Source organism: Leishmania donovani, chromosome 16 (assembly GCF_000227135.1).
Source record: "Leishmania donovani BPK282A1 complete genome, chromosome 16".
In the NCBI taxonomy this organism is placed as follows: domain Eukaryota; phylum Euglenozoa; class Kinetoplastea; order Trypanosomatida; family Trypanosomatidae; genus Leishmania; species Leishmania donovani.
In genome coordinates this window covers 265,445-292,069 of record NC_018243.1, presented here as the reverse complement: position 1 = coordinate 292,069, position 26,625 = coordinate 265,445, and the positions used below count along the sequence as shown (strand labels likewise).

At 62.8% G+C, this 26,625-nt stretch overlaps 3 protein-coding genes across 3 annotated transcripts; all 3 read left to right on the top strand.

Moving 5' to 3' along the window:
* Window positions 1–8: 8 nt before the first annotated feature.
* Window positions 9–16,991, top strand: LDBPK_160780 (hypothetical protein, conserved; the record flags this gene model as incomplete). The annotated part of the gene is made up of 1 exon (XM_003859717.1): window positions 9–16,991. One exon carries the CDS (start codon window positions 9–11, stop codon window positions 16,989–16,991), a length of 16,983 nt encoding a protein of 5,660 aa, XP_003859765.1.
* A 3,373-nt stretch (window positions 16,992–20,364) lies between these two features.
* LDBPK_160770 (hypothetical protein, conserved) lies at window positions 20,365–22,116 on the top strand (the record flags this gene model as incomplete). The annotated part of the gene is made up of 1 exon (XM_003859716.1): window positions 20,365–22,116. One exon carries the CDS (start codon window positions 20,365–20,367, stop codon window positions 22,114–22,116), a length of 1,752 nt encoding a protein of 583 aa, XP_003859764.1.
* Window positions 22,117–24,989: 2,873 nt separating this feature from the next.
* On the top strand, window positions 24,990–25,982 carry LDBPK_160760 (transaldolase, putative; the record flags this gene model as incomplete). Its single annotated transcript, XM_003859715.1, has 1 exon — window positions 24,990–25,982. The coding sequence occupies one exon, from the start codon at window positions 24,990–24,992 to the stop codon at window positions 25,980–25,982; it is 993 nt and encodes a 330-aa protein (XP_003859763.1).
* Window positions 25,983–26,625: the final 643 nt, after the last annotated feature.

Below are 26,625 nucleotides of genomic sequence, written 5' to 3'. Positions count from 1 at the left end.
CGCCTGCCATGCTGGAAAAGTACATTGCGGCACTGTTGGTGCCGTACTTGTCTAAATACGTTGAGAACATCAACGAGGACAAGCTCAAGGTCAACATATGGAGTGGGAAGGCGACGCTAAATGATCTCGTGCTCCGCCCGGAGGCGCTGGATGCGCTGCTGAGCTCCGCGGCCAACGAGAGCGACGACTGCAGCTGTGAAGCGTCCGGCGACGTCGCGGCGTCGCCGAAGTCGAAGCCGAAAAAGCCTCTGCTGCCCATCAAGACATATCGTGGCATCTGTAAGAATGTCTCTCTCTCGATCCCTATCAAGCACCTTCGCTCCGAGCCCGTTGTGCTGGAGGTGGGGGAGGTTTTGGTAACTCTAAAGGGTGCGCATGCCGGTAGCAGTGATGCAAGCGGTGCGGCACCGGTGGGCAGCAGCAGCGGCAGCGCCAAGCGGAACGTGAAGGCGGCTAAATGGGCTGTAGTGGCTGCGGCAAAGGAGAAGGAGCTCGACGCCTTTGAGGCGGAGCGCAAGCGCCAGCGTGAGCAGGCGGAGCAGCAGCAGACAGCAACGCTGCCCACCTCCAGCAGCGATGCGGCAGCACAGACGGGAAGAGGAGGCTTCTTTTCGCGACTCGGCGAGCTGGTGGTGAATAACATTATCGTCAAGGTGGGTACGGTGCACATCCGCTACGAGGATGAATCGACAGAGACGGTGCTGGGTGCGGTTCTAGGCGGCGTGCAGCTGCTGACAATGAATGAGTGCACGGCGCAACCTATGTTCACCGACCCCTGCGGGCTGCAGCGGATGTGGAAGCGGCTTGTGTTCAACGATTTGCAGGTCTACTGCGATGACCCGACCCGCGTGCGGGCGAACGCCGCGCTAGGCCGCACCTGGTTCTCTCGGATCGACGACTGGCAACAGTGGTACCACCGCATGCGGCAGCGCGTGCGGGATGGCAATGTCGCCTTGTCTACTGTCCTTGGCCCTGTGTCGGGCACTGTGGATGCCAAGGTGGTCTTCAAGTTGTGTGTGCGCCAGCTGCTCGAGACACCGTTTGCGGATGTGGCGGTGAAGTTGCAGTACTTGATGGTCAACCTCACCCGCCCACAGTACACAAAACTGCTGCAGACCGCAATGCTCTTCACCAACCAGGCCGAGGTGTCCCAACTGCAGAGATCTCGGCCGCGTGTGCCGGTGCTGGGGCACGCGCGTGAGTGGTGGCAGTACGCCATCTGCGCAGTACGCACCGTACTGCGGGAGCCGAAGCGGGAGAAGCTGCTCGCGCAGGTGTCGCAGGTGTGCAAGCCGGACTACCAAGTGCTCTACCGAGATGTTGTGCGGCAGACGGAGATGACGCCGGAGAAGAGGAAGGCCTACCGCTTTGTGACGCGGCTTATGACCACTGAGGACATGAAGGCGGGCCGCAAGTGCGTGTATGCGCAGATCGCGAATGAGATCCAGCTGAAGCGGAAGGATAACGAGATACGCAAGGCGGAGGAGATGGCGAGGCAGCATCTGACAAGCGTCGAGCAGCAGCAGCAGCAGCAGCGAAATCCGAAGCGCGCCTGGTTCAGCTGGCTGAGTCAGCGAAGCGGTGCGTCCTGCACACATGCCACCGCTGCCCAGAGCGACACTGCAAAGGAAATCGAGGCGGACGAGAAGCTGTTCAGGTCCATCGAGCTTGATTACGGGATCAGCGCCGCAGACGCCGAGGCCGATCATACCGCGGCGGCCGACCTCAGCAGCGTCGGCAGCGGCAGCAGCTTGCCACCGTCTTATTGCTGGCTGCGCGCAAGCTTCGACCTCCCGCTCACGAGCTACCGCATTGACACGGGGAAGGAGGAGTCTATTACCCTCAAACTGTTTCAGCTGCGCGGCGGAGTCTCGTCGTATAACAAGCCAAACTCGCTGCTCTTCTTCTTTCGCACCCAGAACATTACCTTGGCGAATCCCACCTCCTCGCCTGCGGCGTTCGCCAGCACCAGGTCCAAGGCCGCCGCAAGCTCGTCAAGCGGCTGTGACACTTTGGTGCCCTACCTCATCGAAGGTGTGCAGGTCGATCGCCACGCCTGCAAGTCGAGCCCAAACGAGGTGCGCGTCGCCATGCGGTCGCTCACGGACGTGGATAGCGGCAAGCATTTATCGCCCGACGCACCGACGATCTACGACGTGATCAACGTCGACAGAAAGGGACGGCGCTTGTCCTCGCTGACGCCGGCGCCTCCGTCGGGCACTCGCGATTCTATCGGCAGCGGCAGCAGCGGCAGCGAGGAGGGCAAGCAAAGCACACAGCACGACTGCGCCACGCCGCTATTCAGCATCACGGGATTCCTGAACCCGGTAGAGCAGCCGCTGCCCGACACGTCGGTGGACATGGCCGTCAGGGTGCAGCTGCTCCCACTGCGCATCGTGGCAGATCCGCGCACCATTGAGCAGCTGATCCGCTTCTTTTCACCGCCGGCTGGGGTGGACGTGTCGGGCTTTGCCGAGTCCACCAAGCAGGCGGCGTCTGCTGTCGGGTCGGCAGCGACGCATGAGGTGCGGGCTGCCATGGCCAAGACCAAGGGGCTGTACGTGACGGTGGACGCATCGGCACCGGTGCTCATCCTCCCCAAGAGCCTTAGCGCAGATGTCCAGGAGCCAGCCCTGTGCGTCTCCTTAGGTCGTGTGCTCTTCAAGGCGCGGCCCCTCTCTGAAACGGAGAAGAAGCGGCGACTGGAGGCCGCCGTTGCCATCGCAAGCGGCAAGTCTGGCTTGTGTAGCAAGGCGCTGGCGCGGGTGGCCGCGGACGATGAGCCCGGCAGCCTCACCAGCGCTGCGGCGGCCGAGGAGGCACTCTACTACTACCCGCACAAGGCGAGCTTCTCCAAGTTTTACCTCGAATTGACAACACTGGAGCGGGCGATGCGGCGGCCGCAGCAAGGCTTCTTCTTGGTGCCGGAGGTGTCAATCGCGGCGGACGTGCTGCAGCGCATTGATGACTGCAATACCGCTCGTGAGGCGGTGGTACTGCGGCTGAGGGTGCCGTCGCTGCGAGTGGCGTCTTCGGTGCACCAGATCTACCTCGTCACCACCATGATGGATGCCTGGCTCTCTAACCTACGATTACCTGCCACTGCGTCCAGTCGCACGGGCTTGCCAGGAGATAACCGTAGTGGAGGCGGCCCTGGCGGCACGAGCATGGCGGCGCCGTCACGGCTGAACATGGAACTGCTACGCCGCAGGCCCGCTGCGTCGGAGTGCGGTGAAGCGCACCGCGGCGATGCGGCGGCAAGTACAGGGGATCACAGCAGCGCGGACGCAGCAGCCAGAGGTTCCTCAGAGTCGGGGTACGGCTCTAGGGCAGTGTCACAGGCTCCTTCATCTCCTCCTGCCAAAGCAGGGATGCTCAGCAGCAGCCCAAACAAAGACGCCGCCGCGCGCGCGACTCCAGCAGGCAGCACTGACCTGCCCGCAATGCGTCTCGAGCTTCTCGTCGAACGCCTAGGGCTCGACTTGCACGACGACGACCCGAGCACGCACGCCGTGTCGCCACTGCCCGCTTTCCAGGTGGAGTGCGGGAGCGCCGAGCTCATCTTGGCCGTGCGCAGCCTTCACAAGAAGATGGTTCTCTGTCTGACGAAGCCGCACATCGCTGCTGCTCGCGACACCGACTTTCCCATTTTCTCTGGCGGCAGGGTGCGAGTGGACCTTCTCTCGGAGGGCGATGCCCCGACGGCCGTGGCGCTCAGCCTCGACTCTGTGCTGAACGTGTGCGTCGGTACACCGTGCGTCGAGCTACTGGAGACGGTTATGGACATGGTGCAACTCACTCTCTCCGCCATGGATAGCAGCTCCCGCGGCGTCGGTAACGGCGTAAACGCGAAGACTGCGGCGCTGGTGGCCGCCGCGACAGCGGATCGTCCGGCGGACGGAGGTCTCTCTTACCTTGTGCCCACCACCAGGACCGCCTCCTCCATGGCGGATGACGGGGCCAGCACGCGTGACGACCTAGCGCCGTCGTGCTCGAGAAGCGTCGCCAGTCGTGTTAGTGACCTCGCGTATCAAATCGACCTTGTGCAGCAGCAGTGCTCGATGCCGAACCGGCACGTGGCAGACGTCTTTGTGCGCATTCCCGGGTCTATCACCGTCACATTGCTGAACCGCGCTCCCGGGAACGACAAGGATGCGCCGTTCGCGTCGGCCAGCATGCGCGCGGTGGAGCTGCGGCTGTCCAAGTACACGGTCACGATGGACCTCTCGGGTCACGTCGGCGAGGTCGCAGCCAGCGTCCTGGCGTCAGTTGGCTTGGCAGAAGTCAACCGCACGCTGCTCGCCTATCGGCCCCCCTCTGCGGACACGAATGCTGGAGGCTGTGCTGCGGGGCCGTCGGAATCGCCGTCGTCCGCAAAGCCGGCCGTCGTCGATGCCGTATCAGCGTCGCCAGCGACCAGTGGCAAAGCAGGAGAGGGCGACACTCACAGAAGCAGCTGCAGCCGCCCGCGGTCTACGAAGCGACTCGACACGGATGAGCCCGATCAGAACGCGCACATATGCTTCAGCTTTCGCAAGAGTCGGCCGGTCATGCCGGTCTTCGCCGAGGTGGATGGAAAGCGGTCTCTGGTGAATGCGCAGGAGCTGCGCTACTCTAGCGCGATTGAGCTGCATGTGGGGGCCAGCACCATCACCGTCGACCTCCACACCGTCATGATCTTCAAGACGTACTTCACGGCAGGACTCTTTTCGCGCATCAGTCGCTTGGCGGACCGCCCCGTGTACAATGGCCGCACCCTGCCGCCAACTCGCGAGGGCCCGCGGCTGCTCATGAGCATGCGAGTGGTGGTTCGTGACACCCTCGTTGTCCTCCCGGTTGATCCACGCGCCAGCGACAGCGCCACCCCTGCTGCCGCTGCCACAACCCATCGCTTCTGCGCGTCCCTTGGCAGCCTGGCCCTGCAGAACAGCCTCCGCGCAACAGAGGGGCTGGAAGCCATGATCGTCTCTCTCGGCGAGGTGGGCATGTGGCGCGAGGAGCTGCGTGCTTCGCCTTTGCGGTCTTCACAGCCGCGTGAGAGCAGCAGACCTCTGAATGCGCCGCCGCCGGTCAGCAAGCGCTCCCCTCTTTTGCCCGCAGAGACGCACCTCGAGATGGCTGTGCACACCGCGCTCGACCTTCAGTCGGAGGACCCGCCCCGCATCGACATCCGCAGCGAGGACGTGTCGCTGGAGCTGCGAGAGACGGACTTGGTGCAACTGGTCACTCTACTGCGCCAGAACCTGACCCGCGCAGACCCGGTCGATATCGCCGCCTATGCGTTGGAGGCTGCCGAGGCGCGCCAGATGGTGCTGGGCAAGAGCGGCGAGCCTGTCGCGGCGCAGGGAGACAGCACGAGCGTCCTGCGTGGTGGGGCGTCGTCTGCGGGGGTAGCAGCGAGGGCGATTCACCGCGACAGCGGCGCTGAGGGCAACCGCAGTGGCGATCTTTGTATGTCGATGCATCTCGGCAGGATATCGATGCTGCTTTCCGACGCATGGGGAGAGGCGGCGAGCAACCCTATCGACGCGTCGTCGTCTCGCTTCCAGCTGCAAAGCATAGGCGTTTCGATGTCGGTCGCACTGCCGTCCAACTGCGTGGGCGTGCGGTGGAAGAGTCTCGAGCTGGACGACGTGCGTGACAACAACCGCGCGGCGCTAGTGTGGTGTGAGGCGGGCTCGCTGCACTTCGCTGACTCGCTCACCACACACGGCATTCTTATGCGCGACTTCGGCGTCCGACGCACTGCCCTGCGCAGCGCCGACGCAGGGGTGGAGTCGATGATGGGCTCCGTGGGCTGCAGCGATGCGAAGGACAGCGGCGGGCACAACAGCAGCAGCAGCAGCGTTGGCGCATTGCCGGCCTCCTCCACGGGTGCCGCTGCTCGTGGCCTGAGCAGGCGCAGGCCTGTGGAGGCGAGCAGCGGTGAGGGCGACTCCCCGGCCAGCACGCAGCTTTTCACTATGTCGGTGCTCTCGGCCGACTTCACTCTGCGCCGCTTCGCCGTCTCGGACCAGTGGTTGGCGCTTTCCGATCTCGTGTGCAACGAGGCGGTACTTTCGGCGTGGACGGCAACTCAAAAAGGAATGACGGCTGCCACCTGCGCATTCCCACCGGCTGACTATGCGGGAGGCAAAAGTGGAGGTGGTGGTGCAGCACCGAAGAGCGGGACTGCCGCCACGGGCAGCCGCTGCGGCATGCGCGTCATCGTCACCACCCCTAGCGTCGTTATCCCGTTCCTGAACTCGCGACGCGAGACGCTCATCGAGGCGCACATCGGCGCCCTCCTCGCGGATGTGGTGCAGCTGCCAACCGTGAAGCAGGTCGCTGTGAAGGTGCGCGAGCTCAGCGTGGTGGACGCCCGCTCAGGCGAGAAGATTCTCTGCAAGCGTTCCTCCTGCGGACGGCCGTCCTCTACCCGTGTCGCCGCCGGCAACGCCCTTGCGCCGGCCCCGGCGACTCAAAGTGACTGGGGGGACGAATGGGAGGAGGCGGACCTGCCGTCCTCGCCGCTGATCGCGAGCGGCGGTGGCGCTGCGGCCGAGAGTGCAAGCAGCGCGCCCGGCGCTTGGGCCTCGGCCACCGCCGAGCCCGGCCAGGCCGAGGTGCTTCAATTCACGTTCAAGTCGGACCCGGTGGCGAACATCAACAAGATTCAGCTCGGAATCGGCGAGCTGCACGCGCTGGCGTCGATGCCCATCATACAGGGGCTGGCCGACTACTTTGCCTCTCCGGCGGAGCCGGTGGCGAAGATCGCGAGCCTTGGCGTGATGCGGGAGCAGCGGGCCCGCATGGCGGCGGCCGCCCAGCAAATGGCTGACTCCTCTCTCCTTGTGCTGAACGTCCTGTGGCAGCAGCCACGCATCATCCTCGCTGGCGACGCGATGCAGCTGCGACGGCGGTCTGGAAATCTGGAGATGCGGCTCGGCGTCATGCGGGCCGCGGTGCGAATGAACTCCAGCGCTGCGTCGCTGTCGGTGGTGGTGAAGGTGCAGGAGTACAGCATCCCCTCGTTGCTGAAGCGGTCAGCGCTGCACTTCGCGTACGAGGCGAACCGCGGGGTGGAGATGATCGACCTGCAGATGAAGCGGACAACGGCGCTCTTCCACCCCGCGGAGGTAGAGCGACTCGTGCTCCTCGCGCAGCGTAATGTGCTCATGCCGCGCGACGTGAACTACTACGGCGCATACGAGAAGGCGGTGGCGCAGCAGAGCGGCAACCCTGCCACACCCGCTGCCGCACCGATGCCGGCTTCGGCACAGCATCGGTCGGCCACACGCACACCGCGTGCGCCTCAGGCGGAGGGCAAGAAACGTGCCAACGTAGCCTCGTCGCCACCAACCCCCTCGCGGACTGTTAAGGTGCATATCGACGGCTTGCTGGTCGCTGTTCACGACCCCGCTGGTGTCAACACGCACACGCTCACGCTCGCGGCGCTGGACACCACCGTCTTGCCGAACGGCAGCGTTGCGCTTACTGTTCCGTCGCTCAGCATGATCGACCAGTCGACGGGCCGCTGCATGCTGCAGAGCGAAACGGTGGGTTCTTCAGCAGGCTCCGGCGCAGGCAATCGAACCGCGCACGCGGCGGCATCAACAGCGGCCCCTGCGGGGAGCGGCAGCGGTGGCAAGGTGAGCACCGACGCAGCTGCCAACGCCAAGGGCGACGCTGCCGCCACCCCGGCCGAGGCAGCGCTGTGTGTGGCCTTCCATCCTGTCGACCGAACGTCCGACGTCCAGCTCGGTGCGGTGCTTGTGACGTTTATTCCACAAAGCATCGGCACGCTCGTGAACACGCTCCTCTCGGTGCACATCCCCGGCCCTGACGAACCGGACACCGCTGCCTCTTCCGCTGCCCAGCCGATCTCTGCCGGCGCGACTGCACCAAGGAGCGGCAAAGGCGGCAAGAGGGCGACAGGCAGCACCGTCGCAGCCTCCGCCGCTGCAGTCGTGACGCATACCTCGGCTATGCCGTTCACCTTCAAGGCGGCACTGGTCGAGTGCCGTGTCCGTTTCTGCCAGGGCGACCGCGAGGTGGCCGTGCTGCACATCGCGCGCATTGCGTGCGGGTCGAAATCGTACCCTAACGGCGCCAATAAACTCACCGTGACGCTGGGCAGTCTCTTCATGGTGGACAGCACCAGCGTGAACACGAACTACCGCACCGTTATATACCCGTATGAGGACACCGAGGCTGGCGACGCGCCGGGCCCAGGCGCGAATCCGGCAGGCAGCGCCGGTGCGGTGATGCGCAGTCTGGTGGCACCGGTAGATGCGCTGGTGACTTATGAGGTGAAGACGAGTGCGCCGCCCGCCACCAAGCTCACAGCAAAGTCAGCAGGTGCCAACGCCGCTGAGTCGACAGCGCCGACGTACACGCGCCACATGAAGTGCCGCGTGGGCAGTCTCTTCTTCGTTCTGGTGCCTGATGTGGTGCGCACCGTTGTGGGCGTCGTGCGCGAGGCGCAGGCACACATCTCCGACGGTAATCGTGATAAGGCCTACACCTACGTCTCGGACCGCGCCGCGGAGTCGATGCGGCGCAGAAGCGAGGCAGAGCAGCTGATGGAGATCGATGTGATAGTGCGCCGTCCGCAGGCGTTTATGGTCGATAAGCCCACTGCCACCATGGGTGTGCTGCTCTCGCCCGGCAGCCTGACTGTGAGGAGTCAGCTGGTGCTTCCTAGTGACACCACCGCCGGGAAGAAAGCGGACGCGACAGCGAGCGCCGCCCCCTCTGCGACGCCGCCACAACTCACGGAGCCAGAGGCGAAGCTGGCGGCGATGCCACGTGAGGTGTTTGCTGTGCAGGTGCGCACGATGGGGATGCTGCTGCGGGGTGCCAGCTGCTTTCAGAAAGACTGCAACATATTTGTGCAGTTTCAGCGCGCGCTGCCGGCTCTGATGGACTCTTCCACAGCTGCGGCGGTGGCAGTGGCCACGTCGACCGGTGCCGCCAAAGTGAAGGAGGGGCAGACGGCGAAAGGGGACGCAGGGGACGGAAGCGACGGAGCGGCTGTACAGCTGCAATCGATGCTGAAGGTGGATGTGCCGATGCTCTCCATGATGCTCACTCACGAGCAGACGGACTTTGCTATGATCGTTCTTGGAGCGTTGCTAAACGGGACGGAGATCGATCGTACCCCTGCGACGACGACGACGAGCGCCCCAGTCGATGGACGTTCCAGCGCGCGCAACGCGGTGGCGTCCTCGCCGTCAGAAGAGAAGACTGGTGGGCAGAACCGCGGCGGCGGCTCTGCGCCGGGATTACATATACCGCAGCCGCCACCGAACTTGAGCTGCACAACTTCTGGCGGTGCGGGGCCTCAGACGACGGCTGCGTCAGGGGCCAGGTCAGGCTCGCAAAGAGGCAGCACGACGGCTGGGGCTTCCTCGTCGGCGGTAGCCAGGCCGCCGTCTCCGGCAGCGCAGTCCGTGCCGCATTTCTACACGCCTACGGAGGGGTCCCCGATTACGTCCTTCACCCTCATCGCCCACATCGGTTTCCTGCAAGCCGAGGTGGCCGATCTGTTCCGCCTGCGCGTCGAGGAGGCGCGAGTGCTCAGCACCGACGTGACCACCACCGGCAAGATGACGGATGTCCAGGTCGACTCCATCTATGTGCAGCACGTCGGCGCCGAGGTGGAGGCGCCGCAGCCGGTGGACGCAGGGGTGCCGCCGTCGTCGCAGCTCGGCAAAGGGCCGCAGGCCGGCGCTCCTCGCACCTCGCGCATTCAAGAGCTGGTTGACGTCCTCACTGTGACGAAGCTGCACATGCTCTCTGTGCAGCCGCAGCCCGTCATCGATGTGGACGCTGGCTCCAGCATGGTCGAGAACACCATTAGCGTCTCCGCTGCTATCTTCAACGTGGCCATCTCGCCGACGATTCTCTTCGACACACGCGAGGTGCTCTACCTACCCTTCTGCTACAAGGTGCTGCGCGTGCCCATCGATCCGATTCCGATCCTCAGTCTCATGGATGAGACAACCACGCTGCAGGAGGATGTGGTGCTGGATAACAAGCATGTGCTGTTGACAGCGAGCCGCACGCGGTGCTGCTACGTGCTGGACCTCAATAATCACAAGCTTGTGTTCACTGATGCCCCGTCTGGCCAGATTGTCTTGTGCGAAGGTTGCGAGCTGACCATCACCAACGGCACCGTTCATATCCCGGGCATGTACACGATCGGCTCGTACGTGAGTTTTGCGCCGTCGACGGCGCTCTTCACAACCGACAGTGTGCGCTTTAAGAAGGAGTTCTTGAACCTGTCGAACACGGCTTTCTACCGCCCTTTCCTGTCTCGACCAATGGGATCGCCTGGCGGTGGCGTGGCGCGGCGCGGTAGCCCAGGCAGTCCGCAGTCACCTGTAAGCGCGCGCGCCTCCAGCACCGCGGCACTGACAGAGATCTCGTCGATGGACACCCTGGTAAAGTCAGCGGCGCCACGCGTGCCGCATAGCACTGCCATCGAGCTGCACGACCGCACCGTTCGACTGCTGGCCACCTTCTACTGCGACACGATGGAGGTGCAGATGCTCTCGGAGGAGGTGGTGGATCTTTCCGTAGCACTGTGCATGCAGTGCCGCATAAAATTTGCACAGGACAACGAAAACGAGCAGCCGGCGCGGCGGACCGTGTCGGTGCAGCTGCTCAACGTCCGCTCGGGCGAGGAGGAAGAGCACATTTTGTTGCCGACGGACATAGTGATGAACGTGAGCGGGGTGGAGAATGTGAGCGTGTCGGTAGTGCTGGATTCGATCGAGTTCTGCACTCGTGCGACGCTGTTGCGGTCGCTTGTGGAGCTTGGCAAAGATTTCGGCGCCGCCTTCATTGAGGAGACGACCGTCTCGCGTGTGACGCCGCGCATCGAGTACGAGACCGAGTCGCTTGACCCGCTGGTGCCGGTGCTGGAGGCTGGCGAGTGCCAGCACTGTGGCCAACGCGATGCCTACCTGGCGCCGGCATCGAACAGGCCCGGCATCTTGTGCTACAAGTGCTGCACCGGCCACGATCACGTCCCGGCGATGAACTTCTGGGTTGAGGTGCCGCTGATCGACGGCATTGTCTTCGGGTCCAAGAGCGACATGGCCCATGTTTTTATGCGGAACGTGCTGCTCTCCGTCGACCCCTCCATGGACCTGCAACTCACGCTACGCGCATCGCTGTACGGTTTCAGCAACACCGCGGCGGTCTGGGAGCCTTTGGTTGAGCACTTCGACGCCAACATCTCTGGAAGCGTCAAGGCGCACGACTACACGGTGCGCACGGATCGGTTCGACTACGTGGTGTCACCGCAGAACATCCGCCTGCTGAGCGGGATGGCGGCCGATTACGGCGCCGCCACGGCGCTGCAGAAACAGCTGCGCAAGCGGTTTCGTGGGCAGAAGCAGCTACGCACGCAGCAGACGGCGCCGAGCCAGGGCATGCCCATGTACGTTGACGCCTCCTTCCTCGACGAGGCGGCGTGGCTGCAGCAGCAGGAAGGGCGAGAGGGCGGCTTTCAGGATGCGAACACGGCAGCGGAGCTGAGTCCGTTCTGCCCACTAAGTGCCGCTGCGGACTTGTCAGCGGAATTCAGCGGCGCGACGGCGGGCATGGTGAACATGTCCATCTTTGACGCCCTCTCAGCGGCGAACCGGCGGCTGATCGGCGCCGCTGCGGCTCGGCAGCCGAAGCGCGTGTATGCGCATGTGTACGTGACGAACAACTGCAACGTTATACTCTCAGTTGGCGACCGTCGCGTCACGCCCCGCGGCGGCACGCTGCGCTTCGCGGCCAGTGAGCCATCCGTGACGATCCGCCGCGAGGCAAAGCCAGACGAGCCGCAGTACGAGGGTTACGCCACCAGCCTCTCCAACCCGCCCCTGTACGTGCAAACCAAGGACATGGTACTAGAGACGAGAGTGGTGCTGAGCCAGGAAGAGGGTGCGCGCCACCTGCGTCGCACGGTTACGATGGTTGTCTATCCACTGCACGTCTCGCGCACGATCATCTGTTTCGAGAACCGACTGAGCTGTTCGTTGGCGTCTACGTCCAACAACCCACCTGTGCGGCCGGGGGAGCGCTTCTACGTGGCACCAACGGTCGACCTCAACACCTCTATCTTGGTGCAGCCCGTGAACACACCGGACCGGGTCGAGTACGAAGCTGGCAAGCCCGTAGCAGAGGCGCTGAGCGGCCGCGTCTCGCGCGGCCCGTCAACAATGCCCACGGTGCAAGAGGTGCTCTGCGGCGCGCCTCTCATTGTGTGCTGCAAGGCCAAGACAGCCGCTACCAAGTCCATGACACTTGTCGTCTACGTGCGGCAAGAGGAGATGCGTGGCGGGGTGCCGACCTTTGTTATCACCATCGAGTCGCGCTTCCGCCTGCGCAACAAGTTACCGTACCGGCTCATCGTGAATGTCATCCCAGACGCTGGCGGGTTGCTGGCAAAGGGAAAGATGACGTCGCGGCCGGTGCAGCCACTCGCGAGTACCGTGCTGGAGGTGCGCCAGAGCGCCGACCTGGGGCTGAACGGCTACACCTTGAACCAGGTTGCGTTCATGCTAGAGGTGCGGCAGCGTGGCCGTCGAACCGCGGTCGCCGACGCGGCTGCTCTCTCTGCATCATCATTGCACAAGGGGCAGCAGGAAGAGGCGGAAGAAGAGGAGGTCTTCTCCACGCTGACGCCCGTCGCCGTGTCGCCGGACAAGCCGTTCGTCATTCTGCGCTCGCAGTACCGTCGTCAGCTCGTTATTCGCGCATCTCTTGTCACCAATAACTGCTCCATCATGTTCTCCACGCCGTATGTTCTACTGAACCACTCGCCGATCCCGCTGACGCTGCGGGAGTGCACGCGGAGCGGGGAGAACCGGCTGTACGAAGCCGAGCCCAACTACAGCGTCCTGAACGCCGAGATGAACGCGAGCATCGCTGCCTGCCCGATGGACATCCGCAAGAGCGAGGACTTTTTTGTGAACCTCTACCATAAGGAGTACCGCGGCGCCTGCGTCCCCCTGCACGCACAGCAGCGCGGTGTGGTCATCATGCAGCACTGCAGCGCCAAGGCGGGCGACAAACAAAAGTTGCCCCCGGCCGCCAGCAGTAGCAGCAAGAAGAAGGGCACGGCGCCGTCTGCGCATACACCCGGCCCGACGGTGATTCATCTTGCCTACTCTTCCCAGGTGGACCCGAATGGGTCGGTGCTGGTCACCATCACACCGCGGTGGGTCCTTGTGAACCGCAGCCACCTGCACTTATACGCCGCCCCGTCCACGTACAGTGGCATCACGGCGAGAGAGGCGGCGGCGGTCACGGAGGTCATGGTGGCGGCCCAGCAGAAGCACTCTAAGGCAGGGGACGGCGATGTGCCGCCGCCGACGGGGGCGCCGATGCCGCAGCAAGACATGGACGCCATGAAGCATGCTTTGCAGGAAATGGTGACGGAGGACAGAATCGTTTTCCTCTCTGACGCCCCAACGCAGGTGATGGCGCTGCCTCCGCATAGCGCCACTCCACTTCTCGAGACCCCCTTGTGCGGGCCGGAGATCGGCTACAATCTTCACATCTTGCAGAGCCCGCTTGCTCCGCTCTACGGCACCCCGATAGGGATTGAGAGCATTCACAACGAGCTCATCATAGCGTACAAGCCTCTTGCAGACACCAGCGACCGCGCAGCCGGTCTGGATGTCCGTGGCGCCAGTGGCATCGGTGACAGCCGTGGCCCCCTGCAGCAGCGCGACCGCTTCCTCGAGGTGTCGATTACGGCGCGGGGCTCCTACACCTACGTCGTGTTAGAGCCGCCGGTGTACGCGCCGTACCTGCTGCTCAACCGTACCGGCTACACTATCAACGTGCGGGACACCGCGGCGAAGAGCAAGGGCCGGCTCATGGCGCACGCTATCCCTGGCCACGGCACGGAGCTGTTCCTCGACAACACTGTCACGACGCTGATCCAGCTGGAGCTCCTCAGCTCCGACGGCCGTCGCCAGCTACACGAGGTGTCCTTCGACGTTGGTCGATCTATGACGCCGCAAGAGATGAACACTGCCTCCGCGTCGGCTGAGGGCGTGCTCTACACACTCGGCTTTGGCGGCAACGGCCAGCAGATCATCGAGATCACGCCGGCAAAGGCGGCCCTGCCCATCGCCTACGTAGGCGTCGCGGCGCCGCCCATTCCGATCAACGTACTGCTCAACATGGCCGTCATGACGCTGTCGGTGGTGATGCCGAGCATGGATGTCTTGTTCTGCGCTGTCACGGACGTGCGCTTCAGCTGGGACCGTCAGAAGGACCGCGAGATGACGAAGTTCAGCATCGAGAACTTTCAGGTGGACAACCAGACGGAGGTGTCACCGCGGTACGACTCGTGCCTCCTGTCGCTGCGCACGTCCAAGTCCACGGCGGCCGCCTCCGGCTACCTGGAGCGCATCCTGGTGCCCGCCAAGGGCCTCATCTGCCTAGAGGAGGTGCGGCTCGACGTGGTACCGCTGGCGCTGCGCGTTTCCGACACGCTTCTTGTGGCGATCGCGGGCTTTGTGCGGGCGGTGCGCAGCGGCGAAGATGCGCCGCACTCGATGCAGTCAAACCAGAGTATCGTAGCCGGCAACGTGACCACGGTTGCCTTGCAGGAGGCCGCCGCCGCCGCCTACGAGCGTTGCCCGACACCGGCAACGCTGTTTCGGAAGGCTCCCGTGCAGATCGACATCTGGGCCTCGCGGCTCACGCTGGAGCGCTTCATTGTGAACCCTATCGTTGTCCGTGTCTGGCTGACCCGCGACGTGGACGAGCACGACTTCTTTCGTGAGAACATCAACTCGAAGGATGCGGCGCTGCTGTCCATGATGCTGCAGTCGTGCGAGGATGTCACGGTGGCGGCGCCGGGCATTGTCACGGCGAAGCAGACCAGCCGACTCGGCATTTTCGCTCAGTGGGTGGGCAAGACCTACACGGACAGGCTGCTTGCCCAGCTGAAGGGACTCCTGCTGCAGTACGCGTCGTCGCTGCCGATGATTGGTGCGCCGCTCAAGCTCGCCTCCGGGTTCGGCAACGGCGCTGTTCGCCTCTTTCGTGAACCGATCGAGGGCCTCTCGACGTCGCCGTCGGCCTTCGCGACAGGGCTGGCGCGCGGCTCTGCCGGCTTCGCGCAGGAGTTTGCCGGTGGTGGCCTCGGCGCCGTCTCGAACATCACGGCCTCGTGGTCGCGGCTGCTCAGCATGGGCGGCGGTGTCTCAGAGCGAGAGCGGCGCAAGCAGAACGTCTTCACGGGATTCGCAAGCGGCATCAAGGGGGTGGTTCAGCGTCCGATGGAGGGCGCGGCGGAGTCGGGTGCTGCCGGGCTCCTCAAGGGCACGGCGCAAGGCTTGGTTGGCGTGCTGGCAAACCCTATGTCGGGGTTGCTCTCGGATATGTCGCGGGCAACGGGCACCTTGGCGAAGCTCGTCACGGACACCTACATTCCGAAGACGCGGCGGTTGCGGCCGATCCGTGACTTCCACGCCAACGGCGGCGTCGCCCCCTGGCGGTCTCTGGCGTCGGTCTACCAGTATCAGCGCATCCAGGGCAGCACTGGCACCTGGTCAGGCGATCATCTCATCTCCAGCGTCGACGGCCCAGAGTGGTACCCATCGCAGCGCGAGAAGGCCACGTACGGCAAGAACAAGACACCCATCCCGGAGGACCGGTGGACGCTGGACCGCTACAACACCAACTTCATGGGCTGGACGTACAGCACCAAGTACTACGGCATCTACACGGACCGGCTGACAGACGAGGTGCGGGTGCGGCGCATGCGATGGACGGCGCTGATCCGGCCGCTGCCGTACTCGCGCGTTGCTTTCTACCTACGCGTGTGCCCTGGTATGGAGACGCAGCACCGCCGCACGCCATCGTCCGCCTTCGCCAGGACCATCACGATGCCGCAGGAGAGCACGATCGGGTTTACGTCGCCTGGTATGCTGCAGGCGACGACGGTGGAGCAGTTACAGGCGCGCAAGAGTCGGGCGCTCGGCCCGCGATCCTCCAGCCACATACGGAGCAGCAGCGGCAGTAAGGTTGGCGTCACTTGGCCTTGGGAGAGGTCGTCCTCGAAGTCGCAGCGCGCCAACTCCGAGTTCTTTGCTGAAGAGGAGTACATGGAGAAGGCGCAGACGATTCACGAACTCTTGCGCAGCTGGACGGCTGTGGGTCGAAACGTTGGCGTGAAAGGCTCGATCCTGCGCAGCCACTCTGGCATGCTCGAAGACGACGACGACAAGGCCGACGAGGAGATGCCAGACGCGGGCCAGTCGATCACCGGCGTGAGCGAGTCACCTGCCATTGGCGCTGGCGGTAGCGCCTCGCGGAATGCGACGGCCGTGGCTGGCCGCAGCACGAGCGCGTCACGCGACAAGCAAATTAAGATGTCGAGGCATTCGCGCAGCAACTCGGAGCTCGAGGCGCTTGCGTCGCCGAGGATGCCGAACAGCAGCCACCAGTGCACAGGGGACGGCGACAAGCGCCGCTCTCACAGCCGGAGCAAGCGGGACAAGAGGGCCGAGTCTGCCGCCGCAGCATCGGCTGAGGAGTCGGCGGGCTCCATGGTGCCGGCCCCCAACCTCTACGTCCGCAGCGCCAGTGGAAAGATGCTGCCGGTAGACACGGTCAGCACCGTGGCTCCGGTTCCTGGCGCGTCGTCGACCCCGTTGCCGCGCACGGCAAGTAACGCGAGCGCGCCACCGCCGAGCACGGTTGTCGAGGTGTACGAGTACGAGAAGAAGGTGTCGTTACTGGGGTGGGGAAAGCGGTACCTACCGTCCGACTGCCCCGCGTGGCAGGATGTGCACGGCCACGAGGTGCCGAGCCGGCATGAGATACGCGCGCCGGCGGGGTGGGTCTGGACGACCGAATGGACCGTCATCGGTGGCGACCGCGACGGCTGGACGATTGTGAGCAAGGGGGAGCGCAATCTGCGGCGTCGCATGTGGCAGAGGCGTCTGCTGAAGCAGGTCGCTTCGCCGCCGCCACACAAGTAAGGGGGCAGGCAAGCAAGGAAGGTCAGGTGAGGGCGTCTACCTAACTACCGGGAAAGGCTGCAGCCGCATGTCGGTGGCACCCCAGACGTGTTTTGCTTTGGTGCTCTCCTCCTCTTCCTCCTCTCGGCATTGCTTTTTCTTTATCTGTTGCTGGGCTGGTGGTGGGGGTGCCATCTGAGGATGGGCGCGAGCGCGTGAGTGTCTGTGTGCGCCGTGGGCTGAAGGGCGTTTGCCTCGCCCCCGACGTACTGTATCGCTGCCTATCCCGCTATCTGTGTGCGCGCACACACACGCAACAGCAACAACATCATTACTCCGGTCGACGAAAATCAAACTTGATTGCGTGTGAAGAGGAGGGACGACGTGGAGCGGTGGCCGTCAAGAGCGGCCACGTTGTCCCCCTCCCCTCCCCATCTCTCGCGCGCGCACACGCCTGTCTTGTAGTTCTGCTGTGATGTCGGCTCGGGTGACCGCCACAGCGTCCTTGCGCTGGCACCGTCTTCTTCTCTCCCTCCCACTGCTGTCATGGTGGGGACCGACAGGGGAGGGAGAGAAGCGGCGGGGAAATGGATGAGCGGTGCGCCTGGTATGCGAAGAGCGCCCTTTACATATACGTCCCTCTCTGTTGCACCTTTTCCGCTCCTGCCCACATTCCCGCATGCGAGTATGGTTGTACGCGCACGAGTGCGTGTGTGTGCGTCACCGCCTCTCACCTGGCTCCACTTCCCTCACTATCTTCTTCCGCTTCTCTTCGCCCTCTCTTCGCAGTGGCTCTCTCCGACCTGCTTCTGAACGCGCGCACCCACCCGTACGCTTCATGGGACGAGCACACACCTGCACACAGCCTTATACACGTTACAGATACACAGTCACCGCTTGACGCGTATACACGGATATACATCACGCGCGCAGCGAAAGGAGAAGGACTCAACAGTGGCACCACTTGTGTGGCGGAACGAACATACACTCAACAGACACACACTAATACGCAGTGCACCACAGCAGCACCATCATCGACATCGCCGCCGTTGTCTCTCTCTCTCTCTCTTGCTTCTGCTGCTCCCCTTCCTCTCTCCCTTTCTCCCTCTTTCCCTGAAGCCGCACGTCGCTTGCCACCATCGCGCGGCCCCCTCTCTCCTTCTGCGTGAGCTTTTGTCAGAGACATTGCCAAATGCCTTCGGTCCCGTTAACAGCGGCGGCCTGCGACGCCGCCGGGACTCCACCAGCGCTCTTCGAACCACGCAAGCAGGAGCCGATGCGTCGGCACCGCCCTTCCGGCAGCACGCCAGATCGCCTTCAGGAGGCGTTACGAGCTGACGCAAGCCTACCGAGTGCGGCACCCACGCTACAGAGCGTCGGCTCATCATCGTGAAGGAGGCTGATATTGGGAGGGATGTGGACAGGAATGTGGGGCACTCCTCCCAGCACTCTGTCCCTTTCACTGTCTCCCGACCCCTCTCTCACTGCTGCCCCCCCCCCCCCCGTCTCCCTCACCAGTTGAAAGCGATGCCCCGTGTGCACGGGTCGACAAGAGAAGAAGGTTAGGGCGATGAAGGCTCGCGTCTCTCTGCAAGGTGCGCACCTGTGTGTACGTGTGTGTGTGTGTTTCCGTGGTGTGTGTACACGCCAGGGCCGATGAAAGTACCCCCTCCCTCCCTTCGCACACACACTCACACAGGTGCGCCGAGGCGTGTGCCCCAACAAACCCTGTTTCCAGCCGCTCTCTCTCCCCCCGGTGGGCTGCATTCTCTGAAGGAGCGCACTCTCTCCTTCATGTGTTGTGCGTTCGTTCTTTGCTTCGTTTCACTTGTACCTTCCCTTTACGTTTTACTCGCCACCTCGAGGCAGTGCGGCGGCACGGCATCGATGCGGCGGATGGGGGATGGGAGGTGGGGCAGACGACGATGATCACGTGCCCCCTTCACCCCCATTGCTGCCGGTGGGCCTCTCCACTGCCGTGCATACCCCTTCCCCGCCCTCCCTCCTCTTTCCTCCCCTCCCCTTCTCTTCCCTACGCGCGTTTTTGCCCCCTCTCTCCCTCTCTCCCTCTCTCGTCCCTTCTCCTTCGTCAGATGATACGGCCGATAGCGCGGAAAGAAAGGGGGACGGGGGCGGCGGGGGACTAGGAAAGCCGCTGCGCGAGACCGATACACAGCGAAGGGAGGGCGGCGGGGATGTGTGCTTGCCGAGTACCATGGCCTAGACAAGTTCGTGGCCAACTGCCGCTGTTGCCACTACTGCCAGCTTTCATTCGACCATCCGCATCCCCTTCGTGGACACTTGGGTTCACCTATGCGTATGCGGCGATGAGTTACATGGCGTACACGCAACTGTGCGTGTGCGTGTGCTTGCCTACATGCTTTTTGAATGTATTTTGATGTTTGCTTTCGGGGGTGGGGGTCTCTTCTAGATGCATACTGGCTGCTGGTTGACGAGAAATAGCGGCAACGAAGAAGTGTGTGTTGTGCGCGCCTCTTCTCCCTCCTCTCCCTCTAACACGCCGCCGCTCGCAACTTTTGACGGGGGGATCGGTAGAGGAGGAGGTGTGTGTGTGTGTGTGTGTGTGTGTGTGATGGCACAACCATTCCCGGAAGGTCTGCAGATGTGAACGTGGAGGCGATGGGTGTGTGCGCGCGTGTGCTTGTGCGGTGAGAATGCGGCTGTCACGCGGCCTCACAAGCTGAGATGGAGTCCCCCTAAACTAACCCCCTTATCCCTCAACGAACCCGGCTCCACAGACACAGCTACCACACCAACTGTGCGTATTGGTGTGTGCGTGGGTGCACATCTTCAGTTCCATCCGTCATCCACCCTTCCACTTTCCACCGACACACACACACACACACACACACACATACACACACACACACGCACACACACAGCGCTTGCGGCAGTTCCTGAAGTGCTGCTGCACCGGCTGCTCCTTTCTTTTTCTGTGGGGACTTCCCTCTTCTTCTATGCCTTTCTCACCGCCGTCTTCACAGTCTCCTTGCCATCTTCCTCTCCACTCCTTGCTCTTTTCTCTCCCCTGAGAACGAAAGCATACCCACACAAATACACACACACACACACACACAGGAAGAGACGTGACTCCGACGTGCACCTTACGCAGAGCGCACTTCCATACTTGTTTTCTTCGCCTTCCCTCTCTCCCTGCCTTGTCGCTCGCGTGTGCTCTCCTCGCCCCCTCCTCCCCTGTGGCCGTTGTCTGCTTCTCTCTCTCACCTCCCTTTCTTCGATTTGTGATTGGCGCTTGCGTTTCTGTCTGTCCGTGTGCGTGCGTGCCTATCAGGGCATTCACTCGTTGTTTTGCGTTCTCATTCACCGCCGTCTGCCCCTCCCTCCCTCCTTACACACAGACACACACGCGCCCATGCGTACCATGGCGCAGTCCTCTCTCTATCCCTCGCAGCACCGCACTCTGCGGGTTCTCGAGCTTGCCTGCCCCGGCTCCGACGCAGACGTGCGCGAGAACTGCGCTTACCTCGTATCAAAACGTCGCATGACGATCGACGAAGCAATCGAATATGTGAAGGGCGAAGTGGAGAAGGGTAAGAGCACTGCCGCCACCGCGATCACGACGACGACACCATCGCTGGAAAGAGCTACAACAATGAGTGCAACACGAAGCGCCGTGGCGGCGCCAGTTGCAGCTTCAGCAGCCTCCTCGTGCAGCCCGTCCAGGTCATACCTACCACCGCCGTCCTGTCCGCGTCCGCGTGCTTGTGAATGCGAGGGCAGCGATGCTGGCGCCGACAACGCCGGGACGACTTATTATCAGGGGTACCAGTCAGCGCACACGCGGCCGTCGACGACCACGGAAGGCACCACGACCGCGACACGCGCGGTGCCGGTCTCGGCGAGACCAACGGCAGCACCGCCGTTGACAGCGGACGCGCCTCACAAGAATCGCACGCCGGCTCGCAGCACGACACGCCGGCAATACACACAGGGGGCATCCGCCCTGACGGTGACGCCGCCTGTGGACGAGACGAGCCCTCAAACGCTAATGAAAGGGCAAAGTGAACACCGGGTCTCGGATGGTACGACTGACGGTGTGACCGGGTCGGGAGTGGCTGCGTCACGCCCGCGTAGCCGAGGGCGACTGGACCAGAAAGACGGTGAGCTGCACGATCTTCGCGAGGCCTCCGCGCCGATGGCCGAGGGGCAGCTCAATGAATCGAGCACGTGTGGCGTGTTCGCACCAACGGCAGCGCGTAAGAGTCCCGAATCAGCGGCGGCGGCGCTCACCGCGAGAGCGCCACCTGCGTCGAAGCCGGGGCGGGATGCGTACAACGCCGATGCGGCGACAGTTGCAGCTACTCCTCCGTCTACTGCGACTCTTCTTCAAAGACGGCCGCTACCACCCTGCCCTTCGGCGGTACCCTCTTTAGCCTACACAGGTTGCCGCGAGGGCGCAGCGGACGACGGCGCACCGCGCAAGGCGGCGGAGCGGGGGGACACAGATGAGGGATACTGCGTCGCTGAGCCGCGGCTTTCGGAGCTGAAGCAGACCACGGAGGAGGAGCGCGCCGCCTTCGAGTCACAGCAGGCTGACATGATGTACTACTGGTACCGCGACGAAACCTCCATGTTTGACGACTGCCTCTCACGCTACGGCCCTGGGCAGGTGTTGCTCTTCATGACGAGCATGACCGGCGAGCGCGCGGTGCGGGACCGTTGCCGGCTTATGGAGAACTTGCTCTTCATCAAGCTCATCCCGCATCACACCATCGACATTGCCGATAGCGAGTTCTTCCACCGACGTGTGCGAAGGCTGTACACAAGTGCAACCAATAAACACAACATGCCAGAGATGCCGCTCCTTTTTGTGGACACGAAGCTGATCGGCGACTTCGTCACGGTGCAGGAGCTGGAGGACTGCGGTGAGCTCGATGCGAAGATGATCGAGGCAGGCTGCCGAGTGCTGCGCCAGCGTATCGTCGACGCGTACCAACGGCAGCGTGCTGGCCTCGCAGCCGTGCCTCTGCTGCTGCCCGTGAACAAGAGGTCTGCGGCAAAGAGCACTGAGCCAGGGAAGCCCTCTTCTACTGCCCCTGTCGGTGCTTCGAGACCCAACGTAACGTTGGACCGCTGCGCCGTCACCAGTGGAGGCCAATTATAGCGAGGTCATTGCTGCAAGATGAGAGCCACGGCGGCAACGCATGCTTGCCACTTCCTCCACCCGCGTCGAAGAGGTTCATCAGTACGGGCAATGGCGGCGGTGCGGATACGGCACCGCCCCACTTGGCCCCCTGCTGCGTCGAGCAGCTCAGCTGCCACCAGCAGCGGCTCCCGCAACCGTCACAGCGCCGAGAACACGAGTAACGACCAGCTGAGCCGCACCCCACCGGCGCCTGACAGAATCTCAGCATGCTCGCCGGTTCCTCGCAGATCGAGTCGCTCGCCTGCCGCACCGTCGGCGGCCTTCAGCTTGCCGGACTCTCCAGCCACGACGAGGCAGACCGACATGGAAACGGGAAGCCTTGAGAGCACCAATGAAGCACTGAGGCCCGGCCGCACTCGCGACGGCCCAGTCGTCGCGAGTAAGAGTCCGCAGTCGACGACCGCAGCGCTGCGCGCAGGCGCTAGCGAGCAGCGTCGTCCTTCCGCGAGCTAGGATGTCGGCGCCTTGGCGTCGGCTGCGCCGTGCTTACCCTCACGGTGATCAAGAGACCGCCTTGACGTCGATGGCATCCTGCGCGTTTGTGTGTCGCAAGTGATGGCGTCGCTGCCGAGGAGCGCCGACACCGGCAACCGCAATGCGCACAAGGGACCGCCCCCCTCCCCCGCGCGTACGCCCCCCAACGCCGGTTTTGGAGGGTGCGAGCGTATGATGCGTCGCCCGCGCTTGTTTTGGCGCGTTGTTTGCATTTCGTCTAGCGCGAGTGCCGCTGTCTCACCCCCGCAGGCGCGCGCTTTCTCTTTTCCTTCTCCCCGGTCTCGCACCTCCCCTCCCCCTCCCTCCACACACGACACTCGCTTTTTTCCTTCCCTTTCTTCTGTGTGCACGCTTTCGCCTCGGTGTCGATCCTGCCACCCCCTCGCCCTCTCTCTTACCCTTTCTTCGCTCTGTGCCCTCTCCCTTCACCGTTTTCCGCTGAAAAGCCTCTCGACACAAGAATGCCACCTCTCCCCCTCTTCTTCCTCACCCCATCCACCCCCGTTCTCTCTGTCCTTATCTGCTCCCTGCCTGCCAGTGCCCATGCATGCCTCCCCTCCCCCTCCCCCTAATTCCGTGTCAGTGTAGCCCTCTCACCTGTAGAGAGGGGGAGTAGGGGAGAGAAGAGAGAGAGTTCGAGAGACGGCAAGAGCGAGGCTTCCTACGGTTTGCAGCAATACTTTCCGACGAGGACAGGGAGCCTCCTCCTCTTCCCCCCGAAGAAACAAGGAGGCCCGGGGGCGCACCGTCAAGGCACATCCAAAAGAGGTAATGCGGGCAAGGGAACTGAGATGCACACAGTCACACAGGCACACAGGCACAGCCGCCCCTCTTCTCTTCACCTCTCCGACGCCGCCGCCCGACCTTCTCTGCACTTTCCCTTCCTAAGCTTCTCTTGTATCTGCTGGGCGGGGGCGTGAGGCTCTGGTGCACGCAGGTGTGTGCGCATGCACTTGCCTTCTCATTTCTTGTGTTCTCTCCTCCTCCTCCTCCTCCTCCCCCCTCATCCTCACTTTGGCGTTTCTTATTCTCTTTTTGCTTGTGTGCTGGGCAGGCAGGCATGCGCACGCGCACACACGCACGCACGCTTTTTCCTCTCTCGGTTTTGCGCAAACAACTTCTTCGTACGTCTCTTCATGTGGCTACTTGTAGTGCCCCTCGCTCTGTCTCCGCTGCTGCTGTTTGATGTGCATCTCGCAACGGAATGCGAGTGTGAATGGGCGTGGATGACTGGGTGTTAGGGGAGAGATGATGACATGCGCGCGCGCGTCCGTCTCACGATCGCTCTTGCGGAGTAGACTGGTTACCACGTGTGTGTGCGCGCATGAGCGTGTTGACGCCTCTTCTTTTTGCTTTGCTTTCACGTGCTCTCATGCTGGGGTCGAACACGCACACCGACACACCGGCACAGGCGCACGCATGCCTCCTTTCGTTTATATTCATTTCTAGAACTTTAAAGGGCGAGCAAGAGAGAGGAGACAGTCGGAGGCGACACACACGCACACGCACACACACAGGAGTGGAGGAGTCAGACGGTACCAAGGCGGTCTTTGCTCTTCCCGCTCGCTCTCGCTCTCGCTCTCTCTCTCTGTCTTCCTACGCAGAACAAAACCAAAGGAATATCAACGAGAGCATGCGGGCAGACACAGAAGTGGCATCGAAGCGCGACAACGGTGGGGTGGGGAGGGCTGGCAAGGCACATCGACTAGAGAAGGCCCGCTGCAGGTGACGGGAGGGTGCAGGGGCGCTCACCCACTCGCTAACGCACCGGATGGCTGGAGGACAAGAAAAGGGCAACCTACTGCGCTCACCTGCAGTCCCTCCACTCCCCCTCTCCATATACTGGCCTGAGCGCCTCCCTCAGGCCGCTCCTAATCTTCTTCACTCCCTACTGAAACACTCAGCCTCCCCTACGCCTCCCAAAAGCCTAATATGATGCCCACGGCTGTCTCTCGCTCGTCTGTTGCTACGACGGTGGCTATTCCTCACTCCTCGTCCCTTTCATCTTGTTTTCCTTTTGGCTCTTGCTGTTCGCCGACTCTTACCCCTCTCCACGCAACGCCGCCTCGCCCTTTCCATCACTCACTCACACGCGCCTGCGCACTGCCACGTCCAAACCACCTTCGTGCATGCCATACCACTGCTGTTCTCGTGTTTTGCGTTGTGGCCGTGACAGCCCCACACTCCCATTCATCCACACGCCGCCCAATAAAACTCCTATATATTCGTCCCCCCTCCTCCGCAGCGAAGTACACACACACACACACACACACACACACACGCCGACACGCACGCAAACGCATCTGCGCAGCAACAGGGGCACAAAAAGGGTCACCATGCCGAACCGACTCGAGCAACTCCGCGAGATGACAACTGTCGTCGCCGATACGGCGAACTTCAGTCTCATGGAGAAGTTCCGGCCGGAGGATGCGACGACGAACCCATCACTTGTGCTGGCCGGATCACAGATGACCGAATACGCGAACCTCTTGACGGAGGCTATCGATTACGCCAGGGCAAACATCAGCAGGCACAGTGATCACTACACAAGCGATGACAACGACGAGAACCTGGTGGCCCTCGCGCTTGATAAGCTGACGGTCAGCTTCGGCATCCAGATATTGAAGGTCGTGCCGGGCCGCGTGAGCACCGAGGTGGACGCGAAGCTGTCCTTCAATGAGCAAAAGATGATCGACAAGGCGCGCCTTCTTATTCGGATGTACGAGGAGGCTGGCATCAGCCGCAACCGCATCTACATCAAGCTGGCCTCCACCTGGGAGGGCATCCAGGCCGCTCGTACGCTGGAGAAGGAGGGCATCTGCTGCAACCTGACGCTGCTCTTCTCGTTCGCTCAGGCGGTCGCGTGCGCACAGGCGAACGTCTCCCTCATCTCGCCTTTCGTCGGTCGCATCCTTGATTGGTACAGGAAGGCGGAGCCGGCCAAGGCGGACTGCTTCGTCGGCGCGGCCGACCCCGGTGTTGTCTCCGTCACTAAGATCTACAACTACTACAAGAAGCACGGCTACAAGACCATCGTTATGGGCGCCTCCTTCCGCAACGTTGAGGAGATCTTGGAGCTGGCCGGCTGCGACAAGCTCACCATCTCCCCCTCGCTACTGGAGGAGCTGGCAGCCAGTGAAGGCAACGTCGTCCGCAAGCTCCACCCCGACAAGGTGACGGAGGTGGAGAAACTGCCAGAGCTGTCGAGAGAGGACTTCCTCTTCATGCACAATGAAGACCCGATGGCTGTCGAGAAGCTCTCCGAGGGCATCCGCAACTTCCACAAGGACACAGTGAAGCTGACGAACGCCATCCATGAGAAGCTGTAAATGAACCAAGCGCGTGGGCTCGTATGTGCCAGTGGTGGCGGGGTGCGGCTGGAGAGAGGGAAGGGGTGTAGTTCGCGATCGGCCAGGTTCACGTGACTTGCAACCGCTCTTGCGCTACCCCTTCTCCCTCTACCTTCCCCCGTCGGACGTTGCATAACACGGCGCCCACGCAGCCTTTCCTGCTTCTCTCCCCCTTCGCGGAGGGAGGTGGTGATGAGGGGGAGAGGGGATAGACGGCGCTGCACCATCAGCACGTACTCGCGTTTCTCAACAGTCCGCCACGACACCGTGCGTCTACACCTCGCGTAGGGCGTCGACGAGTTGCTATGCTGCTCTACAGCACACGCACGCGGACACGCATAGGTGAGAGAGAGACACACAATCGGATGGCCGATACGGCCCGCAGTCGCACACAGTACCGCGCAGATCGAGCACAGCGGTGCAGGCTGGAGGCACGCGTGCATGCGGCTGTGATGCCACGCTGGCGAGCATCCTCAAACACACGCACCTACACCGAGGGCGGGAGAGAGAGGAGAGGCATTGCACCATTCAAAATGTTTGTGAGCAAGCGACTTGTCTTCTTGCTTTCGTTTTTCACCGCGATGTTCTCCCCTGGTGATGAGGAGGAGAGGCACACCCCTCT